Here is a 24,585-nt window from a genome sequence, read left to right on the forward strand (position 1 = left end):
GCACCATACTAACAATCCGAAAATCGGCAGATTGGTTGTCGGACGAAATTTCCCTTCAGATTTTCTTATCGTGTGTACGGGCCTTAAGGCCAGCCTAAAGCAGACTTGAGTTTAAAAAGGTAAAATAATTACTATGTTAAAAGGAACATCTAGAAATGGTCATTTTTGCCTATAGAGTACCCTGAAAATGTTGCCTTGTATTTGGAATTCCTCCTGAAAAATATTAGAGTACTTCCTCATATGTGTGTGTGAGCCTAGGCATGTGACAACAATAACTATATATCTGTAGTGTGAGATCTAAGGATTTGGGGTGAAGTTTTGTGATGTCATTACTGTGCTGTGTATTGTTCTCCTTGCTGGAGGTTCTGAATGAGAAAGCAAAGTTCTGCCTCTATAAAAGAACAAAGCAGAGAACAAGGCATTGTATGTCCGAAATGAGACAAAGGTCAGCTGCTGGGAGACCGCAGGCAATACTGGTGACTAGTCCTTTGCACTCTGCCAGGCCTTTTTTGGGAAAAGCTTCCAGAGATCAGATTCTCTTTAAAGCTCTGATAGCTTCATGGTGCCCACTCTAAAACCGGTACTCAATGATTGTAAAGTACATTGTGATTATCATCTTTACAGCTGTCTTTATCATTTATAGCTTTACTGTAAGAGCCGTTTCACACTGGGGCGACTTGTCAGGCGACCTGGTCGCCTGACAAGTCGCCGTGGGTCGCCTGCCATAGATTAGCACAGGACCCGTTCTAATAGGAGCGACACAAGACGCTCCGACTTAGAAAAAGGGTCCTGAGCTACTTTGGGGCGACCTGGAGCGACCTGCATTGACTTCAATGATATGAAGTCCGTGCATGCCGCTCCGAGGTCGCGGTGTGAGCTGCGCACCACGACTTCACAGGTCGCCCGGCAAAGTTGGGTCGCGCCTATGTGAACCGGCTCTTAATAGAACCAACATCTTCTGCAACATTGTAGAAAAGGAGGACAACTACATAAGAAGGACTTGGACTGAGATCTTTAACCAAAAAAATTTCAAGAATAAATTTGCTAAAATTGTTCTTAATAAGGCAAAAAGCAATGAGCACAGTGAGCCCTAAAAACAAATCACAATTTATCCATTAATAAATAATATATAGTCTGGTTGGTTGCTGTAGGTTTACATTTTTTTTGGCACTCATTTTTTTCTCTTAACTTTTCTCTCTTCTCTTTTTCGCCAAAAAAACATGTACCTGTATGTCATTCTGCAGTGATTGTACCAGGGTGATGCCTGCCCCTATCTAGGCTTATCTGGGAACATAACAATTTACTGGTTAATAATCCTTGTCCACCCATTTCTGTTTTTCCGCTGAAAAGCCATTGCTGGATATGCCTACAGTGCCCCTCCCTGCCCTTCTTCAAAGCCATGCACTGGCTAGCAAAAATTAATGAGGGCCGTCATATATTGCTATAGCTGCAGGCATCACCCCAGTACCGTTTTTTTGGAGCTGACGAACGGCTTTCTTGTAATAACGATGCGTTTGTTTTACAAGAATCGTGGGAGGGGACTCCCCCTCCTGCCGCCTTCCGCTGCTCTTCCTGGGATCTCCCATCCCACCAGGAGACCCGAACAAAGCCGGAATCAGCTTTGAATGGGTCTCCAATGTAATAACTTGAAATCGACGTCACAACGTCACAACGTCACAACGTCACAACGTCACAACATCACTTCTGGTTTTACTAGAATCCTATAGGCTCCAGTTTTAAAAATGTGATCTTTGAATAAGTGCAGAGAAGGGGTTTAGGGGTCTTATGGACCCCAGATCCTTCCATAAAGAGTACCTGTCACTTCCTATTACTGTCACAAGGTATGTTTACATTTCTTGTGACAGCAATAAAAGTGATAAAAAAAAAAAAAAAAAAAAATTAAAGGGACAGTGAACAAAAAAAAAAAAGTAAAATAATACAAAAAAAAATGTGCTTGCTCACAGAAGTGAACGCATACTTAAGTCGTGCCTGCAAATGTAAACAGTGTTCAAACCACACAGAACGAGATAAATAATGATAGAACTAGACCTCCTCTTAAACTCTAAACAGATAACCTGTTAACATTTGTAAAGCGTCGCCTATGGAGATATTTAAGTTGCGTAGTTTGTCGCTATTCCACGAGTGTGCGCAATTTTAGGTGCCTATTTACTCAGCGTAACATCATCTTTCACATTATACAAAAAAATTGGGCTAACTTTAGTTTTTTTTTTTTTTTTTAATTCATAAAAGTGTATTTTTTTCCCTAAACAATGTGTTTGCAATACTGCTGTGCAAATACAGTGTGACATAACAAATTGAAACAACCGCCATTTCATTTTCTAGGGTCTCTGCTAAAAAATAATAATGTTTGGGGGTTCTAAGTAGTTTTCTAGCAAAAAATACTGATTTTTTTCTCGTAAGCAACAAATGTCAGGAAAAGGCCTGGTCTTCAAGTGGTTAAGTCTTGCCTTCTTTCTCTAAAAGCTGGACCTCTAGTACAGTATTACAGCTGCTGATTATTTCCCTACTGATCTCCTCTCATTCAGCGTGTTAGCACTTGTAGTAGGCAGACCAGCTGACACATTCCACACCGGCAATCACTGAATAAATGTCATACACACTTATCAGCTTCTGCAATCATACACATTACAATAAAGGAAAACTGTGCTGTGGAGAAAATAATTATATATTTTTTATTTTTTTTCCAAAAGGGAAAAAAAAAATATTTGATCCCCTGCAGATTTCGTAAGTTTGCCCACTTACAAAGAAATGAAGGTTCTATGATTTTTATCATAGGCGTATTTTAAATGATAGAGACAGAATATCAACCAAAAGTCCAGAAAAAAACACATGATACAAATGTTATAAATTGAGTTGCAGTTCAGTGAGTAAAATAAGTATTTGATCCCCAAGCAAAACATAACTTAGTACTTGGTGGTGAAACCCTTATTGGCAAGCACAGAGAAAGCAAGACATTTCCTGTAGTTAGTGACCAGGTTTGCACACATCTCAGGAAGGATTTTGGTCCACTCTTCTTTACAGATCTCCTCTAAATCCTTAAGGTTTCTTGGCTGTCACTTGACAACTCAAAATTTCAGCTCCCTCCATACATTTTCAATAGGATTAAGGTCTGGAGACTGGCTAGGCCACTCCATGACCTTATTATGCTTCTTCTTGAGCCACGCCAGCCACCCACAGCCCCTGTGCAAGCCACCCACCTACCACAGGGTGCCAGCCAGCCAGCCACCCACCCACCACAGGGTGCCAGCCAGCCAGCCACCCACCACAGGGTGCCAGCCAGCCAGCCATTAAGCATTAAACAAAAATTAACATGTTCAGTACCAGATTTGTGTCAAAAATTGTCTTTATTTTACAAAACTTTAAATGTACAAAATATCGGCCCATATCAGCCGATACAGATACGATGTGACCAAAATATCGGTATCGGTATTGGTATCGGCCCTAAAAAAAAACATATCAGTCTATCCCTAGTATCAAGCCCCAACCAGGTGTGTCCATGGGGAACAAGCAGTTTACTGAGTAGTGGCAGAACAGAGAACCCACCATCACCAGCTACTCTGAAGTCTATGCAATCATTTTAAGACACTCTGCAGAGCTGTAGGCAAGACTATGAAAATTGAGGTTATTAGTGCAACGTCTATCAGACTGAAAATCTATTTCTGTGTGTTTAGTCAGCCTTTAAAGTCTAACTCAGAGAGGTGAGAAATTAATTAAAAATCCCCCCCTCCTCCATATGCTTCAACATATATAGCTTGTTTCCTAGGGAATGGGCTAATACACTTATTACCTTACTCTACACAGTCCAGCAGCAGCCAACAGGACAGGTCTAGTCCTCTTGTCTCCAGCTGGAATTTAGACATGCACTGTACGTCTACATCATTATGCACTATGCAGGACAAACGGCTACATCATTTGTATGGGACGTGCCCTCTGGGTCTGCATGTGACGACATCAGCAAGAGGGAAGCCAGAAGATCAGCTTCAGGGGACTGGTAGTCACAACCATAACCAGATTAGTGAAAAACTCAATCATAACCAGATGAGTAACGTAAGTATTACTCCCTGCTAGTGCATCCCCCAGAAAAAAAAGCAATACATTATTCATCAGCTGTGGAGGAAGAGGGATTTTAAATAATTTATGACTGGCTATAGTATGGCTCAAATATATTTTTAGGCAGTACCCTATCATCATGGATGATGCAGGACCAGCGACCATTAGAATGGAATGTGTCCACTTGTAGGCAGGTGCAGTCTTTTTTCTCCACTGGAGGTGGTGCTCTGTCGCAGCGGCACTGCAGTTGGGGAGGAAGTAAAGAGGGACATGGTTCTTCTATGGTTTCCTGGGTCACTGGGGAAGCTATCTCATTGGATGCTGCCACCCCATGTCATTCTAGCAGCCATCTTGGGTCAGGCAGAGCCTTTTAAAGGCCCTGGCTCCCAGGTTTAGTGCGCTTTGGCGAGTTGGTAGAGTAGAGACAGGTCCCCCCCCCCCGGTACAGACAGAGCTAGCGGCAGGGAATTGGTTCCTGAGAAGGAGGGAAAGGATAGGGCTCGCAACTTCTCTGGACATCTTCCTGTTTGGGCACAAGATGGTCAGGCCGCATTCTTCCCCTCTCGACAGGCGCTGTCAGTTTGGCTGAATCTTGCTCTCTACATGCTGTTGGAACTGTAAGTGTTCCCAGCTGGGCTGTCTTCCCACCGGTGATTTCTAAACTTGGCATTATTTTATTACAAGTCCTTTCCTCACGTTGGGACTGTGTGTGTGCGTTATTGCCGCACCTACACCTACACACTAGTCCACCATTGTATGTTATGGTCTTTGCAACAACAAGTTCAGTTGGAGACCAGCGCATTGATTGGTTTTGGGGGACCAGTGTTACAAACAGTACCAGTAGTGAGGAAGATCGTGGAATGGCGGCCTAACCTGCTGTAAGTATTACTTAGAACATGTCAAAAAATAGCCTAGGCTATATACAGCGCTTGCCCCTAGCTTATTATAGTTATTAAATAATTAAATAAATAAATTTATATTAATAAATAAAGTTCAATAAAAATTGTATAAATTAATATGTGACAATAATTAAGTGCAGTAATTCACGTAATTACTGCACTTGATTATTGTCACACATTCATTTATACAATTTTTATTGAACTATATTTATTAATATAAATTTATTTATGTAATAACTATAATAAGTTAGGGGCAAGCGCTGTATATAGCCTAGGCTATTTTTTGATACTCACTTTTACTTTACAGCAGCTGCCGTACACTATTGTATTTATTTATTTAATATATTTAATATTTTTAACTTGTTTGAGCACCATTTTCCTAGGCGCGGGGAGATACACTCTAGCCAAGTGTTATCTTTTTTCCATTACTTAGAACAGCCTTTACCCCAAAGGAACACTTGAAATAATTTTTGCGTCTCAGGGAAACTCTGTTCATTAGCGGTCAGTGGGAAGAATACTTCCCTTAAAGTGGTGGTCAGAATGGCACCATTACCAACAGCTAAAAACATCGCTGGTGTCATGCAATTGGCATTGAACATGGAACTACGTAGGCACCATTAAATGGGAGGTCAATCAGATACAGCTCAAAGAACATCTTGCAACCTCTGGAGGAATCCTAGTTAAGAATGGCCGCCTTAGAAAAGAGAGTACTATACTCTTCATGACCAGGGAAGGAGGAGAGCACAATTTTTTTTTCCAACAAAGATTTTATTGTAATAAAGGAACAGTACATGGTAACGACTCGAGTAACGACATACTATGGGTCCATTTTTTTACAGTGAAAGGTACATATTGGCGCATTATATACGCCTTTTATACTTAGAAACATCTCATTTACTTTTCCGACTTAGCCAACAAGATGAAATAAAGAGGGTTTTAGCATAGACAGGTAAATTAACAGATATGGAAATGACCATTAAGTTTGAGCCTCATTTCTGTGAGAACGAAGAGCTTAGGGGAAAAAAGGTATTGATGTTGACTAATTGGATGGTCGAGAGGAGAGCACAATATTAACCACTTAAGCCGTGGAAGATTTTACCCCCTTCCTGACCAGGGTTTTTTTTGCGATTTTTTACTGCGTGAATTTAACAGACAATTGCGCGGTCGTGCGATGCTGTACCTAAACTAATTTGACGTCCTTTTTTTCCCATAAACAGAGCTTTCTTTTGGTGGTATTTGATCACCTGTGCGATTTTTACTTTTTGCGCTATAAACAAAAAAAGAGCGTAAATTTTGCAAAAATAACAATATTTTTCACATTTTTTTATATGAAATTCCCCCCAAAAAAATGTAAAAATCAAAATTTTTTAACATTTTTGGCCAATTTGTTTTCTGCTACATATGTTTGGTAAAAAAAATTGCAAAAAGCTTATTTTGATTGGTTTGTGCAAAAGTTATTGCGTTTACTAACTAAGGGAAAGATTTCTGTCATTTTTGGTGTTTTTTTTTTAACGCGTAATGGCGGCAATCTGCGATTTTTTTGCGGTACTGCGACATTGCGGCGGACAGATCGGACCCTTGACTGACATTTTTGACACTTTTGGGGTTACCAGTGACATTACTACAGTAATCAATGCTATATATATACACTGTTACTGCAAAATGACACTGGCAGGGAAGAGGTTAACTTTATTGGGGAGGGAGGGGTTAAGTGTGTCCCTAGGGGCGTGCTTTCTACTGTGATTGGCTGTGGCTACTAGTGTAGGAACAGTGATCAACGGTCCTACATAGTAGAACCGTCTGATCACTGTTTCTACACAGGGGAGAATGACAGGCGGCTTGTTTACATCAGCTGCCTGACTTTCTCCCTCTGTACCGACAATCAGCGAGTGACCAGCGGACATCGGGTCCGCCGGTCACACGCACTAACTTCCCTGTGAACGAGCCGCGGTGGGCGCGCGCCCGCTATTGGCTCACAAGGAAGTGACAGGCAATTGACGTACCCCTACGTCACTCTGCCTGGCCGGGGCTGACCGCCGCAGTATATAGTCGTGTGGCGGTCGGCAACCGGTTAACTATTTTATCACTACCCAGAGTTAGGCTTTAAATATTTTGGGGCAATAGCCTGGTATCCCTCTCTCCTATATCAGTAAGTTGAATAAATGCTCAGTACGTTTAACACTTTTCAGACTTTGTGCTTGCTCAGCAAATAATTACGGCTATTACTGAAATGTGTATGTTTGCCTCATTTCTTCTTCACACACTGCAACTGGCATGTCCAGCTGGAATTAGTTTTTCACACCACAAGGTAACCAAAGGAAGATTCACACAGAGATCTAAGTGCGGAAGATGTGACAAGTGTTAGCACCATCTCCCTGTTCAAAGAGACCACCAGACAGGTCATGTGACCAAACTTCCTGTGTGATAAAAGGCGATGTTTTGTAACGCTAGAGGCTGCAGCCATAACTATTCACGATCAATAGAATCTCTGTGGCATGTAAAGACCTCTAAATGTAGACATCATTACCTGCAAATGATATAACCCTCCAATTAGCAGGCTGTAGCTGTAGGCATGACGACTGCTCTAATGAGGAGCCAAGTGCAAAAGTGGACAAAAGTTACAATAAGACTCACATTTTTTTCTTTTTTATAAATCGACCAAAGAAATTCATAAAAATAATTTATAACTACAGAGAGATCAACCCAGCTTGGTAATTAATTGTTGCAGGTGAATCTTCCTGGTGCATATATTTTAAATGAATATATATGTAGCAAATATTAAACTTTTTCAGTGCCATAAGATATCTTACCATCTCAAAAAAAAACACTTATAAATTAAAACCATTTTAAAAGGACCGCAGCCACACATAAGGACACCGGACATATCCATTATTCAATACGCCATTGTTGGAGCCATATACACCAGTGCCCAATGGTTGGAGTCATATCTTACAGAGAAGAAGGGGGCAGAAGTAATTGGTATCAAGGAATCTCTCTCATATGTCAACAATTTTTGAAAATGAGTATTTACATAGAGGAATACACCCCTATATCTACTCCCAAGTAACCATAGGTGTGCGCACAGGGTGTGCCAGGTGTGCCTGGGCACACCCTAATCACCCCATGTACATTAACATTATCACTTTTTGTGCTGGTGGGAAGATGGGAAAAATCTCTCTCTTACTGGCTCTGCCATAAGAGAAGTCTTTAGGCACTTGCCTTTCAATGTGCCGGCAGGGAGGTAAATGTACTGGGGTCATATATATGTAGACACACACAAACACGTGTGTTTGAGCTTTGGGGTGCACACCCTAATTTAATAGGCTGCGCATGCCTATGCAAGTAACATCATTTTGTTGTTGGGTGGGATAAGAGCATGCCTTCTCTTCCCCAAGTTCTGTTTTTGGGGGTCCTGACTGGTGCTTTGAAAACATTTATATTAGGTACATTCCTTAGGTTGCCTACTATGTACAATCAGTTATTCGTTTTGAAAAGATTTCTTGACCACAAACTTGTTTTTAAAATAATTTAGATTTCACAGCACTCCAGGATTTTATTGTAAAATTGATCAAGATTCAAAAAAAAGGGTCATTTAACCACTTCTGGACCGGAAGATTTACCCCCTTAATGACCAGGTCCTCTTTTGCGATTCGGCACTGCGTTATTTTAACACACAATTGCCCGGTCGTGCAACACTGTACAAAAAATAAAATTGATGTCCTTTTTTTTCCCACAAATAGAGCTTTCTTTTGGTGGTATTTGATTACCTGTGCGATTTTTTTGTGCTATAAATAAAAAAAGAGCGACAATTCTGGAAAAAAAAAAAAAACGATATTTTTCACTTTCTGCTATATAACATTCTCAAACAAAAAAAATGTAAAAATCAAAATTTTTTAACATTTTAGGCCAATTTGTTTTCTGCTACATATTTTTGTTAAAAAAAAATCGCAATAAGCGTATTTTGAGTGGTTTGCGCAAAAGTTATCACGTCTATTAACTACGGGAAAGATTTATGTCATTTTTATTGTTTTTTTTTTTACTAGTAATGGCGGCGATCTGCGATTTTTAGCGGGACTGCGACATTGCAGCGGACAGATCGGACCCCTAACTTACATTTTTGAAACTTTTGGGGGTACCAGTGACATTACTACAGTAATCAGTGCTATAAATATGCACTGTTACTGTAATAATGACACTGGCAGGGAAGGGGTAAACACTGTGGGGGATCAAGGGGTTAAAAGGTAGCCTAGGGGAGTGATTCTAACTGTGGGGGGGGGGGGGGTTCTGAAATGACCTTAGAAAGATGTGATCCTATATAGAAGGATCACAGGGGCTCTATGATCATTCCAGAGAGAAGAACGGTCAGCTGTGTTTACAACAGCCGACCGTTCTTCTCTCTCAGTGGGGAACGATCGCAGGTGTCAGGTGGCAAATGGAGCCGCCTGCCCCATGTATCCAAGTCCCTGCTGCCAAGTGGGGGCGGGAGCGCGAAGCCTGGGGCACGCGCAGGCCACCTAGCTGCAGGCGGCCGACCGACGTAGGTCTACGTCATTTCGCGCAGGAGGACCACACTGCCGCAGTAAACTGGCGGCGGGCGGTCGGGAAGCGGTTAATGGATACAATTCCCAAGACCAAATTTCCAAAGCCTGGGGATGTCCCTGGAAATCACGATAACCAGCTACTGTAGCTTTAAGAACATTACATGTTTAGGATTTGTCCCTCTATATTTAAAAGAGAATTTTGGGTTTCCAAAAAAAAAAATCAATCTTACTCACCTAGGTGAATGCAGCATTGATCTGATGCTGCATTTGTCTCCCTGCTGCCTCTAAGACCAATAACTAAGCGATCGAAGACCGCTGATCGCTCAGTTCCTGGTCTTCAGTGACTGTCAGTCACCGGCTCTCTGCTCTGCCCCTCCAGCGCTCATTGAAGCGCATGCTGAGAGTCTAAAGAAGCTGTTGGTCAGGCATCTGGGTGGATCCCAACATTATTGTCAGGATCCCTGAAGAGCCTGGACCTGCTCTGTGACATCAGTTGACATTGCGGTTTAGCCCGCTGTCGACTGAATTTGGGTCACAGGAGTGCAGAACTAAGTGCACTCCTGTGATCCATAGGGAAAGAATGGCAAACTTCTCCTTTAAGCAGAGGACCTTGTATAGAAAGGCCAAAGGTCATTAAGCCAGGGTTTTTTTCTTAAACTGTTAGGTCAGATATAATTAAACCAGCACTAAACTCCCAATCAGCATTACCCATTTTTAATCCTTATGCTACCAACCATAGTAAATAGATAGGAAAGCATATTGTATTTACTTGTTTTAATCTTCTTTTTACATTTATTTAAGTGCTTCGTGGTTTCTGGCCTAGACCAAATGATGTCATCCATCAGGACTCTTCATGTCCATCGTCACCTCTACACTGAGAAATGAGCGATCAGTCTCTGGCCGCACTCTGAGCACAGAGCAGTAACTGTCAGCCACCAGCTCTCTACTCTTCCCCTCCAGCACTCACTGGTGGTGGGAGTGGCTTGCTCAGTCTCTCATCAGCGCCAGTCAGGCAACTGGGTGGATCCCAACATAATTGTCGGGATCCCTGCAGAGCCTGGACCAGCTCTGTGACATCAGCCAACTGCGGACTTTAGCCCGCTGTCGGCTGATTCTACTTCACCGGGATGTAGAACTAAGTGCACGCCTGTTATCTAAGGAGAAGTATGGATGAAAGAGCTTTGGCCTTACTACTCCTTTAACCACTTGAGTTCCAGATGGTTTTACCCCCTTCACGACCAGGGCATTTTTTTTTTTTGCTATTTGGCACTCTGCTACTTTAACTGACAATTGTGCGGTCATGTAGCACTGTACGCAAATTACATTTTGATTATTTTTTTTCTCACAAATAGAGCTTTCTTTTGGTGGTAAATGATCACCACTGTTTTTTTTTTTTTTTTTGCAATCTAAACAAAAAAGACCAAGCATTTCGAAAAAACGGATATTTACCACTTTCCAATATAAAACAATAAAATCACATTTCTTCATAAATGTAGGCCAGAATGTATTCTGCTGCATATCTTTGGTTAAAAAAAAAAAATGAACAATAAGTGTGTGAAAGTTAAATACAGTATATAGACTATGTGCAAATCTTGTAAATTAAATGTCAGCGCTCTAGAAAAAAATAGAGTAGGTATGAAATATGGAGCTGCTTACAAAATAGTGCAAAATATACATACACCCAAAAACATGCATAAAAAAAAAACAATCGCTGCGCTCAGTGATCAACTAATTAACCACTTGCCTTCTGTGCACTTAAACACCCTTCCCATCCAGGCCAATTTTCAGCTTTCAGCGCTCTCACACTTTGAATGACAATTGCGCGGTCATGCTACACTGTACCCATTTGAAATTTTTATCATTTTTTTCACACAAATAGAGCTTTCTTTTGGTGGTATTTAATCATCTCTGGGTTTTTTATTTTTTACAAAAAAAAAGAATAAAGACAAAAAATTTTGAAAAAAAAAAAAAGTTTTTCTTATTTTCTGCGAGTAAATTTTGAAAATAAATTTTTCTCCTTCACTGATGTGCGCTGATGAGGCGGCACTGATGGGCACTGATAGGCTGCACTGATGGGCACTGATGAGGTGGCACTTATGGGCACTGATGAGGTGGCACTTATGGGCACTGATGAGGAGGTACTAATATGCCGCACTGATGAGCACTGATAGGCGGCACTGAGAGGCGGCACTGATGAGCACTGATAGGCGGCACTGCTGGGCACTGATAGGCGGCACTGCTGGGCACTGATAGGCCGCACTGCTGGGCACTGAGAGGTGGCACTGCTGGGCACTGACAGGTGGCACTGCTGGGCACTGAGAGGCGGCACTGAGAGGCGGCACTGATGGGCACTGATAGGCGGCACTGATGGGCACTGGCGGATGGCACTGGACACTGATGGGTGGCACTGATGAGCGGCACTGATGGGCAGCACCATCAGTGCCCACACTCAGTGCCCATAGTGCTGCCAGTCAGTGCTCATCAGTGCCTAGATGAGCAGGCACTGATGGGAACTGACTAGCAGCACTATGGGCACTGATTGTGGGCATTGATGGGGGGCACTGATGGCGGGCACTGTGGGCACTGATGGGGGGGCACTGTGTGTGTGTTTTTACCTTGTGTAATCAGGGCACTGGTGATCGGTGCCCTGATTACATTCTCCTGTGTCCCCAGTGCTGTGAGGCTCCCCCTCCTTCCTCACACTGCAGGCTCCGTGTGAGGAAGGAGCGCCGGCGATGAGAGATGATCTCATATGTTTACATATGAGATCATCGCTCATTGGACGGCCAGATCACGTGGTGAATGGCCGCTGTGATTGTCCCTTGGACACGGCCGACACAGATTTTCCCTGCAGCGTGCTCGCGGGAGCGCGCTGGGGCGTGTCACTGGGAGGCCGTTTAAAAACGGCCTCCCGAAAATTTGAGTCCGCGCTGCAGCCGTATATAGGCTGTAGCGCAGATGGGGGGTGGTTAAACATGATTAAAGAGTCCAATATAAATGGTGGAGGACAATGTTCACGAGTGATAAAACACTTTATGATCTTTGCACTGGGACACTTTACCTGTTTTTGCTGACATTTTATTTCATTCATTCATTTTTTTTTTTTCCGGCTTATATTGGACTCTTTAATCATGTTTAATTAGTTGATCGCTGAGCGCTGCAATTGTTTTTTTTTTTTATTTAAGTATATAGACTATGGTCTATATCAGGGATATGCAAACTGTGGCCCTCCAGATGTTGTAGACCTACAAGTCCCATGAGGCATAGCAAGACTCTGACAGCCACAAGCATGACACCCAGAGGCAAGAGGCATGATGGGAATTGTATTTTTACAACAGCTGGAGGGCCACAGTTTGCATATCCCTGGTCTATATACTGTATTTAAAAATTGATCAGTTCTGATGTACTGGCGGCCTATCTAATTTCTTGAACCCAGAAATGCAAGGACAGTACAAATATCACCCAAATGACCCCTTTTTGGAAAGTGGAGGTATTTAGTAAGAGGCATTGTGAGTTTTTTGAAGTTGTAACTTTTTTTGACAATTTGTTTCAAAATTAAGCAATTAAATAAAATTGATGACATACATGTATGTGATCCAGCCTGCCTGTGCCGCCCGCCCGCAGGAAAAGTCGGCAAGTGGTTATTTTTTAATAATTTCTTAATGTTTTTCTTTTTTGTTGTATAATATGTAATGCTATATTGGTTTCATTTATAGTCTTTCTTTTTTATGGCTAAAAATAGTTACACAAATAATAAGGCATGTATAAAATTAATTAAAAACATGTTTTCATTTTTTATTTATTTTTTATTTATTTTAGCTATTTGGAAAAAAAAAGGAGACCATAAACCATGTGTGTCAACACAAGGCCCACAGGCTGAATGCTGAGCCATTTCATGTGGCCCTTGCACCTCTCCTGCAGCTGCAGCATTACCCTCGCCTCCACCCCCACATTGTCTCAGCAGTCATCAGCAGAAAGGAGGGCAGAACCTCTTCTCCAGATCCTGTGCTTCTTCGTGCAGCCTCATAGAGGCTCGTCTCTGTGCCCTCCCCCTGTCTCAGCAGTCGGCAGCAGAGAGGAGGACAAAACTACTCCTGCAGATCCTGTACCTCTCTGTGCAGTCGCAGTACCCCCTCATCTCTGCTCCCCCACTCTTAGTATTCAACCGTCTCCAGTAGCTGACTCCAGCCTTCCTCTGGTCTTCCTCCTGCAAACCCTGCACTTTCTGGTTCCCAGGACCGCCCCCAGCTTCTTTTCAGCAGCAGCACAAGGTAAGGAGGGTGCACAGTGATGTAAGGGAGGTTGGGGGAATCTTGACTTCTGATAATGTGGGGGCTCTTGACATCTGATGTAAAGGGGGGGGGGGGTGTTCAGCTCTGGACATCTAGTCTAAGGGTCCTTTCACGCAGCGCACCGTCCGACAAGGTCCGTTCTGCTCAGCGGGGGATCGATCCGCCGATCCCTGCTGAGGAGGCGGATGACAGCTCTGTCTCCACTCTGTGTGTGCAGATGGAGCTGTCAGATCCCCGCTCTCCTCTATGGTTAGATCGGATGAGAACGGACCGCCTGTCCGTTCTCATTCGATCCGATCCGCCAAACGGATGGAAAATAAGGTTTCCATCCATCCGGATTTCACGGACAGGATCGGATCGGAGAGCAGCGGGTGTCAGTGGAGATGTCACCGCTGACATCCGCTGCCCCATAGGGATGCATGGAGCATCCGATCAGGTCCACCTGAAAAACTGACAGGCGGATCGGATCGCCCGTGTGAAAGGACCCTTACAGATACAACCGGCCCTTTGAGGGCAAACATAATGCTGTTGCGGCCCATGATGAAATGGAGTTTGACACTGCTACCATAAACGAAACCAATATGACATTACATACACTGTATTAAAATTAAAAACAAAAAATGAATGAAAAAAAAAAAAAAAAAAAAAAAAGAATAATCAGTATTGTAATTTATAATAATTATTACTTTTGATCAACAGCTAAAAAAAGAAAAAAAAAAAAACTGACCCAATGACCTTTGAACCTTGATGTACAAAATGTATTAAATCTCAATATTCATCATCAAGCTATTCCAGAAATCTTTATTGTGTCCTTACAGCATACTACAATTAATACTCACTTTCTTTAACAATTGAGCCTTTTTTAAGCTAGGAAGAATGCAAACATCTGCAAAAAAACTGAGCCCTCGGGGCCACTGTAGCTGGCAGCCCCCCTCTCCTAATCCCTCTTTGTTAGAGAATCTCAGAAAGGAAAAGCGACAGGAATCTACAGATATGGAATGAACTCATGCATAATGTGTCTGTTAGCATTTAAAGCTGTGTGAACCATTGAGCGCAGGAAGGCAATGAAACACACATGGTAACTGTCACCAGCTACAGAACTTTAGAAGACTTTGAAAAAGTTTGGAAAAAAAGTTTTTCCCTCTGCTGATCAGAGAGCTCCTAGGAAAGATTTGCGACTCTCGTGTACAATCACCAAATCCTGACCCTGGGCAGGCTGTCTCAGATCATTAACCACACAGAGCCTTTAGGATGATGATGAGTTAGTAGGGTGTGCTGAGACTATATAGTCATGAAGAGCATTGAGGAGAGGACAGGAAGCTCTGGACTGCTGGAGGTAGTACATTGACCTTTGTGGAGTGCCTGCGCTTCAGCAGCTCAACATCAAGATGGCTTTACCTTGTCACAGCTGGCTGTCCAATGAAGGATTAAAGCATCTCTTTCTGGTGAGATCCATTTCTACTTTGTAATCTTCTGCTGGCAAACATTTCTCGAAATACAGCAATCTAATCTCCGCTGTTACCGCTTAGTTTCCTGCTGACTCCCTAAGGGATGCTTTCGGGGATTGTGGATTTGGTGCTGGGATTTCTTTTTATCAACTTTTTTTTCTGCATGTTTCTTTATTTCCCCCTTTACACTATTATGTTGTGTTAAAGCTGAATTCCAGGAATGGATTCTTTTTTGCATAGTTATATTGGACAAGTTTGGACTGATGTAGAGTAACTATACATTTGCCATAGCTGTAAGATCCCTGTAGAAGCTGGCAGACATGGGAGTAAGTCACACATGTGCAAGTCACAAGCAAGTCTCAAGTCTTAACCTTCAAGTCTCAAGCAAGTCCCAAGTTACTGTGGCGAAAAGCAAGCAAGTCAAGTCGAGTCCCTGCTAGAAGTCAAGTCATTTATTTTGGTCAAGTCACAAATCAAGTCAAAATACTGATCTACCCCAATTTTCACCTTTAAATCAGTTAACAGTCAGTGGTCAGGAAAGGTTTTGTTTTATTTTCAACATTAACAAAACTGAATAGTGCTTTTTTTCTTGGCATATTAACCACTTTCCGCCCGCCCTATAGCAGATTGACGGCGGGATTGTGGTTGTATTATCCTGACCGGACGTCATATGACGGTGGCAGGATAATACAGCTCTGTGCGCCCCCCGGGGGCGCGCAGAGCGGCGATCGGTGATGTGAGGTGTCAGCTTGACACCCTGCATCTCCGATCTCGGTAAAGAGCCTACTGACGTAGCTCTTTACCATGTGACCAGCTAGTTAGTTAACAGGAAGAGCCGTTGATCAGCTTTCCTTAGTTCGTCCCTGACAGGGGGGGGGTCGGCACTGGTAATCAGATCATTGATTACCAGTGCAGACCCTCGGGGGGGGGGTGCCACTAGAACCACCAGGGATGCCCACCCATGACCCCAGGGATGCCCACCTATGACCCCAGGGATGCCCACTATGGCCACCAGGGATGGCAATCAGGGCTCAGGGAGCCCCCCATTGCCCTCCCCATCAGTGCTGCCCACCAGTGCCCTCCCTATCAGTGCTGCCCACCAGTGCCCATCATTGCCATCTTTCAGTGTCGCCCACCAGTTCCCATTATTGCTCACCAGTGCCGCCTATCAGTGCCCATTAGTGCCCATCAGTGCTGCCCGTCAGTGCCGATCAGTGCCGCCTATCAGTGCCCATCAGTGCCCACCAGTGCCGCCTATCAGTGCCCATTAGTGCCCATCAGTGCCACCTATCAGTGCCCGTCAGTGCCACCTATCAGTGCCCATCAATGCCGCCTATCAGTGCCCAGCAGTGCCGCCTATCAGTGCCCACCAATGCTGTATATCTGTGCTACCTATCAGTGCCACATATCAGTGCCTATCACTGCCACCCCATCAGTGCCACCCCATCAGTGCCTCCTCATCAGTGCCTGTCAGTGCAGTCTCATCAGTGCAGGAAAAAACGTATTTATTTACAAAATTGTATAACAAACAAAAAAACTTTTTTTTTTTTTTCAAACTTTTCGGTCTTTTTTTATTTGTTTAGCAAAAAGGAAAAAACCCAGAGGTGATCAAATACCACCAAAAGAAAGCTCTATTTGTGGTGGGAAAATGACATAAATTTTGCGTAGGTACAGTGTTGCATGACCGCGCAATTGTCATTCAAAATGCGACAGCGCTAAAAGGGGAAAATTGGCCTGGGCAGGAAGGGGGTGAAAGTGCCCGGTATTGAAGTGGTTAAAGAAACACTTTAAATGCCCAAACAGTTCAAAATCCTTCGTCCGGTCAGGTTTCAACACCACAGTCACTAAAAAATGTTAAGTATTTCCATTGTTAAACAGCCAGTGTCCTAAAAATCAGAACACACTGAGGGCTCTTTCACACGGAGCGGACCGTATTGCGATCCGCTCCGGCACTTTTTTTTTTTTTACGGACACGGATGACACTTGTGTCATCCGGTCCACATGTCCACATATCATCCCATCCGTTTGCGGATAATATACTATACGGACATAATGTATGTTTATAGGCATTGCGGATGTCAGCGGATGACACCGCTGACATCCGATTTTGCATCCGTTCCGTTTTTTAAACGGAACAAAAATAGGGTTCTGTTCCATTCCAAAAAAACGGAACAGAACTGAAAGGACAAAAATCGGATGTCAGCGGTTGGTCATCCGCTGACATCCGCAATCCCATAGACATTCATTATGTCCGTATATCACCCGCAAACGGATGGGGTGATTTACGGACGTACGGAACGCCCGTGTGAAAGAGCCCTAAGGGGTTTGAAGTGACTGTGGTGTCAGAGACATAGCAGGCACATTCATTTTGCTTAAACACATCTCGAGAAAATGCAAATATTTAATAACTTAAAAAAAAGTAAAGTCATTTCGAGTCATATGTCTCAAGTCAAAGTCAAGTCTCAAGTCATGACTACCAAGTCAAAGTCAAGTCGAGTCTTTTATTAATTTTAGTCAAGCAAGTCTCAAGTCCTCAAACTGGTCCTGTGACTCAAGTCCCTCACCTCTGGAAGCTGGAAATCAATGTAGTAGGCACTGCTACTATAGTGATTACCATTGGCTTTCAGGGTGCCTGTCCTGCTGCTTAGTGCACACATGAGGTTGTCCGATCTGCACGGACCTATGTAATTTTGTAAAAAAAGACAGAAACATGGAAAACTCATGCTCTTCTGCTGCCCATGCTGTTGATCTCTGCAGACATGAAGAGGAACCACTGGCTAAAGATCCTGTAGAACAGGGATATGCAAACTGTAGCCCTCCAGATGTTGCAGAACTACAAGTCCTATGAGACATAGCAAGACTATGACAGCCACAAGCATGACACCCAGAGGCAGCGGCATGATGGGACTTGTAGTTTTGCAACAGCTGGAGGGCCACAGTTTGCACATCCCTGCTGTAGAACTTGGCACTTCCACAGGGATCGACTAGATATGACATATGCATGGTTACATGGGTCCAAGCTGGAGCAATGTAATTATGATTATTGCACATATTATGGCACGTGCCACCGATCTCTGCAAGACTGAAGAGGAACCACTGGCTAAAGATCCTGCAAAATTTGACACTGCTACAGGGATTGACCAGTTATGGCACATCAATAGTTGTTTTGGTCCAAGCTGGACCAATGTAACTATGTAAAAAAATCCATACACTGGGAGTATTCAAACTCTTCTGCTGCCCATGCCGCCAATCTCTGCAAAAGTGAAGAGGAACTCCTGCTAAAGATCCTACAGAATTTGACACTTCAACAGGGAACGGTTAGGCTTGGCACATACATACGGTAGTAATATTGGACCAAGCTGGACCAATGAAACTATGTTAAAAAAAGTCATAAATATTGAATACTCATGCTCTTCTGCTGCCCATGCTATTGATCTCTGAAAAAGTGAAGAGGAACCACTGGCTAAAGATCCTGTAGAACTTGGCACTTCCACAGGGATCGACTAGATATGACATATGCATGGTTACATAGGTCCAAGCTGGATGTACATATGATTATTATAAAAAAAAAAAAAGCCATTAACATGGAATAATCAAACTCTTCTGCTGCCAATGCTGCCAGTCCCTGCAAAAGTGAAGAGGAACCACTGGTTAGAGATCCCACAGAATTTGACACTTCCACAGGGATCGACTAGGTATGACATATGCATGGTTACATTGGTCGAAGCTGGACCAATGAAACTATGTAAAAAAAAAAGCCGTAGACATGGAAATCCTAAAGTAAAACTATAGGCAAAACGTTTTTTTTTTTTTTTCATTTTGGATAGAGTAAGGGAGGGTTGTAACCTTTTTTTTTTTGCTATCTGTTTCCCATTGCGGAGATTTCCCTTCACTTCTTGTCCCATAGCCAAGCAGGAAGTGTGAGGAAATCCCTGCAAATTAAGAGAACTCCTTGAGTACCCCCAGGTCACCTGAACTAGTGTATTCCAGTGGCAGCTGGTGCTCCATGGGCCGGGGTGGAGGCAGACAGACCGCACCATACAACTCCCCCCCGGACCACACCAGGTCGCACACAGTACACACAGCATTACTGTACAGGACCCACAGCATAGCATGACATGACAGTACAGGACCCCCTCGGCTCACTCACCCATCTGCAGCAGGCGAACGGCGGCGGCGTCTTCTTCCCCGTCTTCTGCGTCTCCTCCTCCATTCCCAATGGCATGGCTTCTCCTTTCTGCCAATCGGGATACAGGTCTCAGAACCCGCTTCCTGATTGGTCAGGAGGAGGATCCGTCTGACAATAGCGAATTTTCATTCGCTATTGTCACACAACTGGGTGGGCTCGGGGCGAAGTGCTCTGCGCCCCGAGCCCACCCTTTTTTTTATCCTATTAGACCTCTGGCTCTAATCACATGGCTAAAAAAAAAAAAAAAAAAAAAAAGCCCCATTGAAGTCCATGCGTCCGGCGCCCCACATGTAGATTAGGGGGCTGGACGCATGGATAGGGGGGGCAGCGCCCCTGCACTCCATATGCATCAGCCGCCATTGGTGTCTTCATTGGACGATTCCCCCTCTACTACATTTCAAGGGAGAACCCAAAATTTGGGATTTTTTTTTACTTTCGCTTTCAATGATAATGGTAAACAGGACAAATATAGAGGGGGAATCTCCTTAAGGCTCCATGTACACGGGACGTTGTTAAAAGTCCCTTTGAATGCTGGAATTTTTAAGACGTTTGAAACGTCCGTTCGGTTGCGTTTGCACCCGCGTTTAGCGGGCGTTTGCGGGCGTTTGCGCTTAGAACCGTTCCTAGAGGTCAAAAAAATTATTCCCCTTTAAAATGGAAAAACGTGAACGCTAAACGCGGGTCATCGCGTTCGCATGCGTTCGGACGCGTTTGTGCGTTTGAAACGCTGGGAAACACACATTCGAACGCAAATAATTGCGTTCTAAAAAAAGTCCCTGAACGCAACTGCCTGCAAATGACTGTAAACGACCATGTGTACATGGACAGATAAGATAACATGGAGCTGCGTTCAGGGGCTTCTGAAAAAAACGCCCAACTGCTCCTAAACGGCCATTTCCAGCGTCCCGTGTACATGGAGCCTAACGGAGGCAAAGACAGCAATCAAAACTGACAGGGGTTCTAATCTCTCTCCACTCCATCTAAAACAAAATAAAAAGTGTTGCCTTTAGTTATATTTTAAACTCTTCTGCTGCACATGCCACTGATCTCTGTAAAAGAAAATAGGAACCACTGGCTAAAGGTCCCACAGAATTTGACACTTCCACAGGGATCGGTCAGGTATGGCACATGCATATTTACATTGGTTTCAAGCTGGACCAATAAAATTAATTAAAAAAAAAAGTCATTAACACAGAATACTCATACTCTTCTGCTGCACGTGCCACCGATCTCTGCTAGAGTGAAGACTAGAGGAACCACTGGCTAAAGATCCCACAAAATTTGACACTGCCACGTGGATTGACAAGTTATGGCACATGCATAATTATATTGGTCCAAGCTGGACCAATGTAACCATGTAAAAAAATCCATACACAGGGAGTATTCAAAATCTTCAGCTACCCATGCCCCCAAACTCTGCAAAAGTGAAGAGGAACCTCCTGCAAAAGATCCTACAGAATGGGATTGGGAAGGCTTGACACATGCATAGTTATATTGGACCAAACTGGACCAATGAAACTATGTAAAAAAAAAAAAGTCATAAACAGGGAAAACTCGTACTCTTCTGCTGCCCATGCTGCTGATCTCTGCAAAAGTGAAGAGGAACCACTGGCTAAAGATCCTGTAGAATTCAACACTTCTGCCGGGATCGACCAGGTATGACATTTACATAGTTATATTGGACCAAGCTGGACTAATGTAATAATGTAAAAATAAACCATAAACGGGGAATACTCATACTCTTCTGTTGCCCATGCCTCCGATCTCTGCAAAATTGAAGAGGAACTGCTGGCTAAAGATCCTGCAGAACCGAACACTTCTGGGAATGTTGATTTTCTGGTCCTCTGCCAAGCAGTGTGGTTCCTCCAGTTGGCCTCTATATCACTACAGGACAAAGGGGGTTTTAACCATTCTATCCAAAAACGACTCAAAAAAGTTTTAGCTTTTTGTATACTTTAAGCAAAATTTCCTATACATATGATTTATATTTGTATTTAGCTATTTGAATAGAGAGCCCAAACTATTTTTTAACAAAGTTCCTTTTCTTATCCTTTTTATTTTTTATTTGACAGTTCTCCTGGCTTTCTCTCAATGGCTGGCTGTTTTGGAAAACGTTCACGCTGTACTACAGTAGCCCACAGTACTATTACTTGCACCAGATGCTGGGGGTAAGCAGTCACAGATGATTTTTTTTTTTGGGGAAGACTTGTGAGATGTATTTGCACTGACTCCAGGCTTACTCTGATAGACGCATGCTATGATTCTTCTGCCGTGGAAAAGCTGACAGGCTAAGAACAAAAGCTGTCGTTTGCTTAGCTGCAGAAGCCTCTGGCAGGCTATGAATGAAGTGACAGATTGCCCTGCCTCCTTACTGGAGCTGCTCTGCAGTCAGCCCGTGGAATGAGAAAGCCCTGGGGTTTCAATTAGTCTCTGGGCAGGTAGGACGGATGTATAGTCCACTTAGGGCCAACTTAAAAAAGGCCACTGTGTTTACACTTCATCTCCGCACAGTCTGTGCCCAATCATTCCAGAAAAAAACAGGGTTTTGTAAAAAGAGAAGCCAGTCATTTAACCAAAAAAAATTCTTATAAAAAAATAAAATAGAGGTCTACCGAGTGTCTTTAACACCTATGGTGGTTCATTTTTGACAACGTGCCCTTTTAAAAGACAAACTGATTTTCAGTATTAATCATTGGGGCCTCATTCCCACATCCGTAAAACAAACGCGCATTTACAAGTGTTTTTTTTTTTTTTTAAATACTCATCTGCAGCTGTATTGTTTTCAATGGAGACATGGACACAAGCGCGTAAACATGCACTGCCTTTAGATCCGTAATGCAAAATGGAAAAATCTGCATGTGAGGACATACGTATGCATGTATGCCAGATGAAGGTGCTGGGCGAAAGAAAGCCAGTTTTATAAGTGCAGTAACATTTTTACACCCATGTAGTCTGAAATTACAAAATAATGATATTGGCCAGAAAAGACATTGAACATTTTAGTGCCCAGTTACATTGGTGGTCAGTGTAGTACCCCTTTAAAGTGGTGATCAGTGTAGTGCCCTCTTACTTTGACATTCAATGTAGTGCCCCCTTACATTGGTAGTTATTGGAGAAAGGAAAAACTATTATTGACTGTTATTGACAGAGGATTAGTGCTCCCTTACAGTCATGGTCAGTGGAGATGTGCCCCTTTATATTGGCGGTCATTTGAAAAGTGCTTTTTTACCTTGGTGGTTAGTGAATAAGGGAGAAGGTCCAAACCATAATTTAATATGGAAAAAACCTATGCGCTACCAATAGAGAGAAGGAGACGGAAATGAGGAGCGGGGAGAAGATCTATGGAGCACCAGAAATCTGCAGCTAATTTTGTAGTGTCACCACATACAACAAGGTATAAAAGAAATAAAAAATCAGCGCAAATATTCTAAAATCGGTGAACCATATAAAAGTACTGTATAAATAACTGTAAATACTATAAAATCTTCATCAATCTTCAATCATAAATAAATATCAAAGTTCTCATGTGCCAAATAAATATTAAAGGAGAATGATAGTAGTGCAATTAAGTGATCCAAAAGTGATCAATATGGGTGAAATAAATTGCAACTGGGTGAATATCTTGTGCAAAGTGAACCACTGTGATTTAATCAGTTGCAGAGGTATAATAATTCTGATCAGTTGATGATCGAAAAAAAAGTCATCATTTTCTCTTCTTTTTTATTCCTTTTTTCTTCTTTTCTTCTTTCTTTCTATCATCAACTGATCAGAATTATTATACCTCTGCAACTGATTAAATCACAGTGGTTCACTTTGCACAAAATATTCACCCAGTTGCAATTTATTTCACCCATATTGATCACTTTTGGATCACTTAATTGCACTATTATCATTCTCTTTTAATATTTATTTGGCACATGAACACTTTGATATTCATTTATGATTGAAGATTGATGAAGATTTTATAGTATTTACAGTTATTTATACAGTACTTTTATATGGTTCACCGATTTTAGAATATTTGCGCTGATTTTTTATTTCTTTTATACCAAACCATAATGTATGGTCAGTAAAGAAGTACTCCCTGCATCGGTGGTCAGTAGAGATGTGCCGCTTTATATTGGGAGTCAGTTGAAAAGTGCCCTCTTACTTATGCTGTCAATTCCACCCCCTGTGTGGGTCAGATTTGCTCACCCTTGTTACTTGTTTTAAAGGATTATAAATGATTGAACCAGAAAAGTGCCCTCTTACATTGATGGTCAGTGAATAAATGTCTCTTTACATTGGTGATCAGTGTATTGTACCCTTACATAGGTGGTCAATGGAAATGTGCTTCCTTAAATTGGTGGTCAGTGGAGAAATGTTCTGTTACATTGATGGTAAATGGAAGAGTGCTCCCTTACATTGGTGGTCACTGGAAAGTGATTCCCTACATTGGCAGTCAGTGGAAAGGTGGCCCCTTACCTTGTTGTCAGTGTAGTGCCCCATGCCTTGGGAATTTGTGGAGAAGTGACCCTTACTTTGATGATTAGTGCATTGCCCCTTATGTTGGTAGTCAGTGGAATTTCCTTACATCAGCATTCAGTTTAGAAGTGCCCTCTCTCATTAGCGGTCAGTTTAGTACCCCTTTACCATGGTGATCAGTGTAGTACCCTCGTCCTTCAATGCAGTGCTTCCTTAAATTGGTAGTCAGCTGAGAAAGGTCAAACTATTATTGATGGTCAGTGAAGAAATGCTCCCTCACAATTGGTCAGTGGAGATGTGCCCCTTTACTGTATATTAGCGGTCAGTTGAAAAAAATGCCTCCTTACATTGGTGGTTAGTGAAGAAGGGAGAAGGTCCAAACCATAATTGATGGTCAGTAAAGAAGTGCTCCCTTACATTGGTGGTCGGTTGTGATGTGCCCCTTTATATTGGCAGTCAGTTAAAACTTGCCTCTTTACATTGCTGCTCAGTGTATTATACCCTTACATAGGTGGCCAGTGGAAAAGTTCTTCCCTAAATTGGTAGTCAGTGGAAAATGTTCTCTTACATTGATGGTCAGTGGGAAAGTGCTTCCTTACATTGTTGGTTTGTGGAGAAATGTCCCCCTACATTGGTGGTCAGCAGGGCCGGCCCTACCATGGGTCCCACTGGGTCCACTGG

The 24,585-nt window shown here is 42.8% G+C and overlaps 1 protein-coding gene across 3 annotated transcripts in view; it reads left to right on the top strand.

The window, feature by feature from the left end:
- The first annotated feature begins 14,778 nt into the window (after window positions 1-14,778).
- The window catches only part of NOX4 (NADPH oxidase 4), a 428,396-nt gene continuing 418,589 nt past the window's right edge, over window positions 14,779-24,585 (top strand). For 2 of the 3 annotated variants that reach the window (XM_082244521.1, XM_082244522.1), the window contains exons 1-2: window positions 14,779-15,248; window positions 21,513-21,608. In XM_082244521.1, coding sequence (XP_082100647.1) covers window positions 15,192-15,248; window positions 21,513-21,608 — 153 coding nt within the window. In that variant the 5' untranslated portion in view covers window positions 14,779-15,191. Of the gene's footprint in view, window positions 15,249-21,512; window positions 21,609-24,585 lie in introns of those variants that run through there. The other variant, XM_082244523.1, reaches the window with a different exon arrangement.

The sequence above is a fragment of the Pelophylax lessonae genome, assembly GCF_965119305.1.
Source record: "Pelophylax lessonae genome assembly, chromosome: 2".
Lineage (NCBI taxonomy): Eukaryota > Metazoa > Chordata > Amphibia > Anura > Ranidae > Pelophylax > Pelophylax lessonae.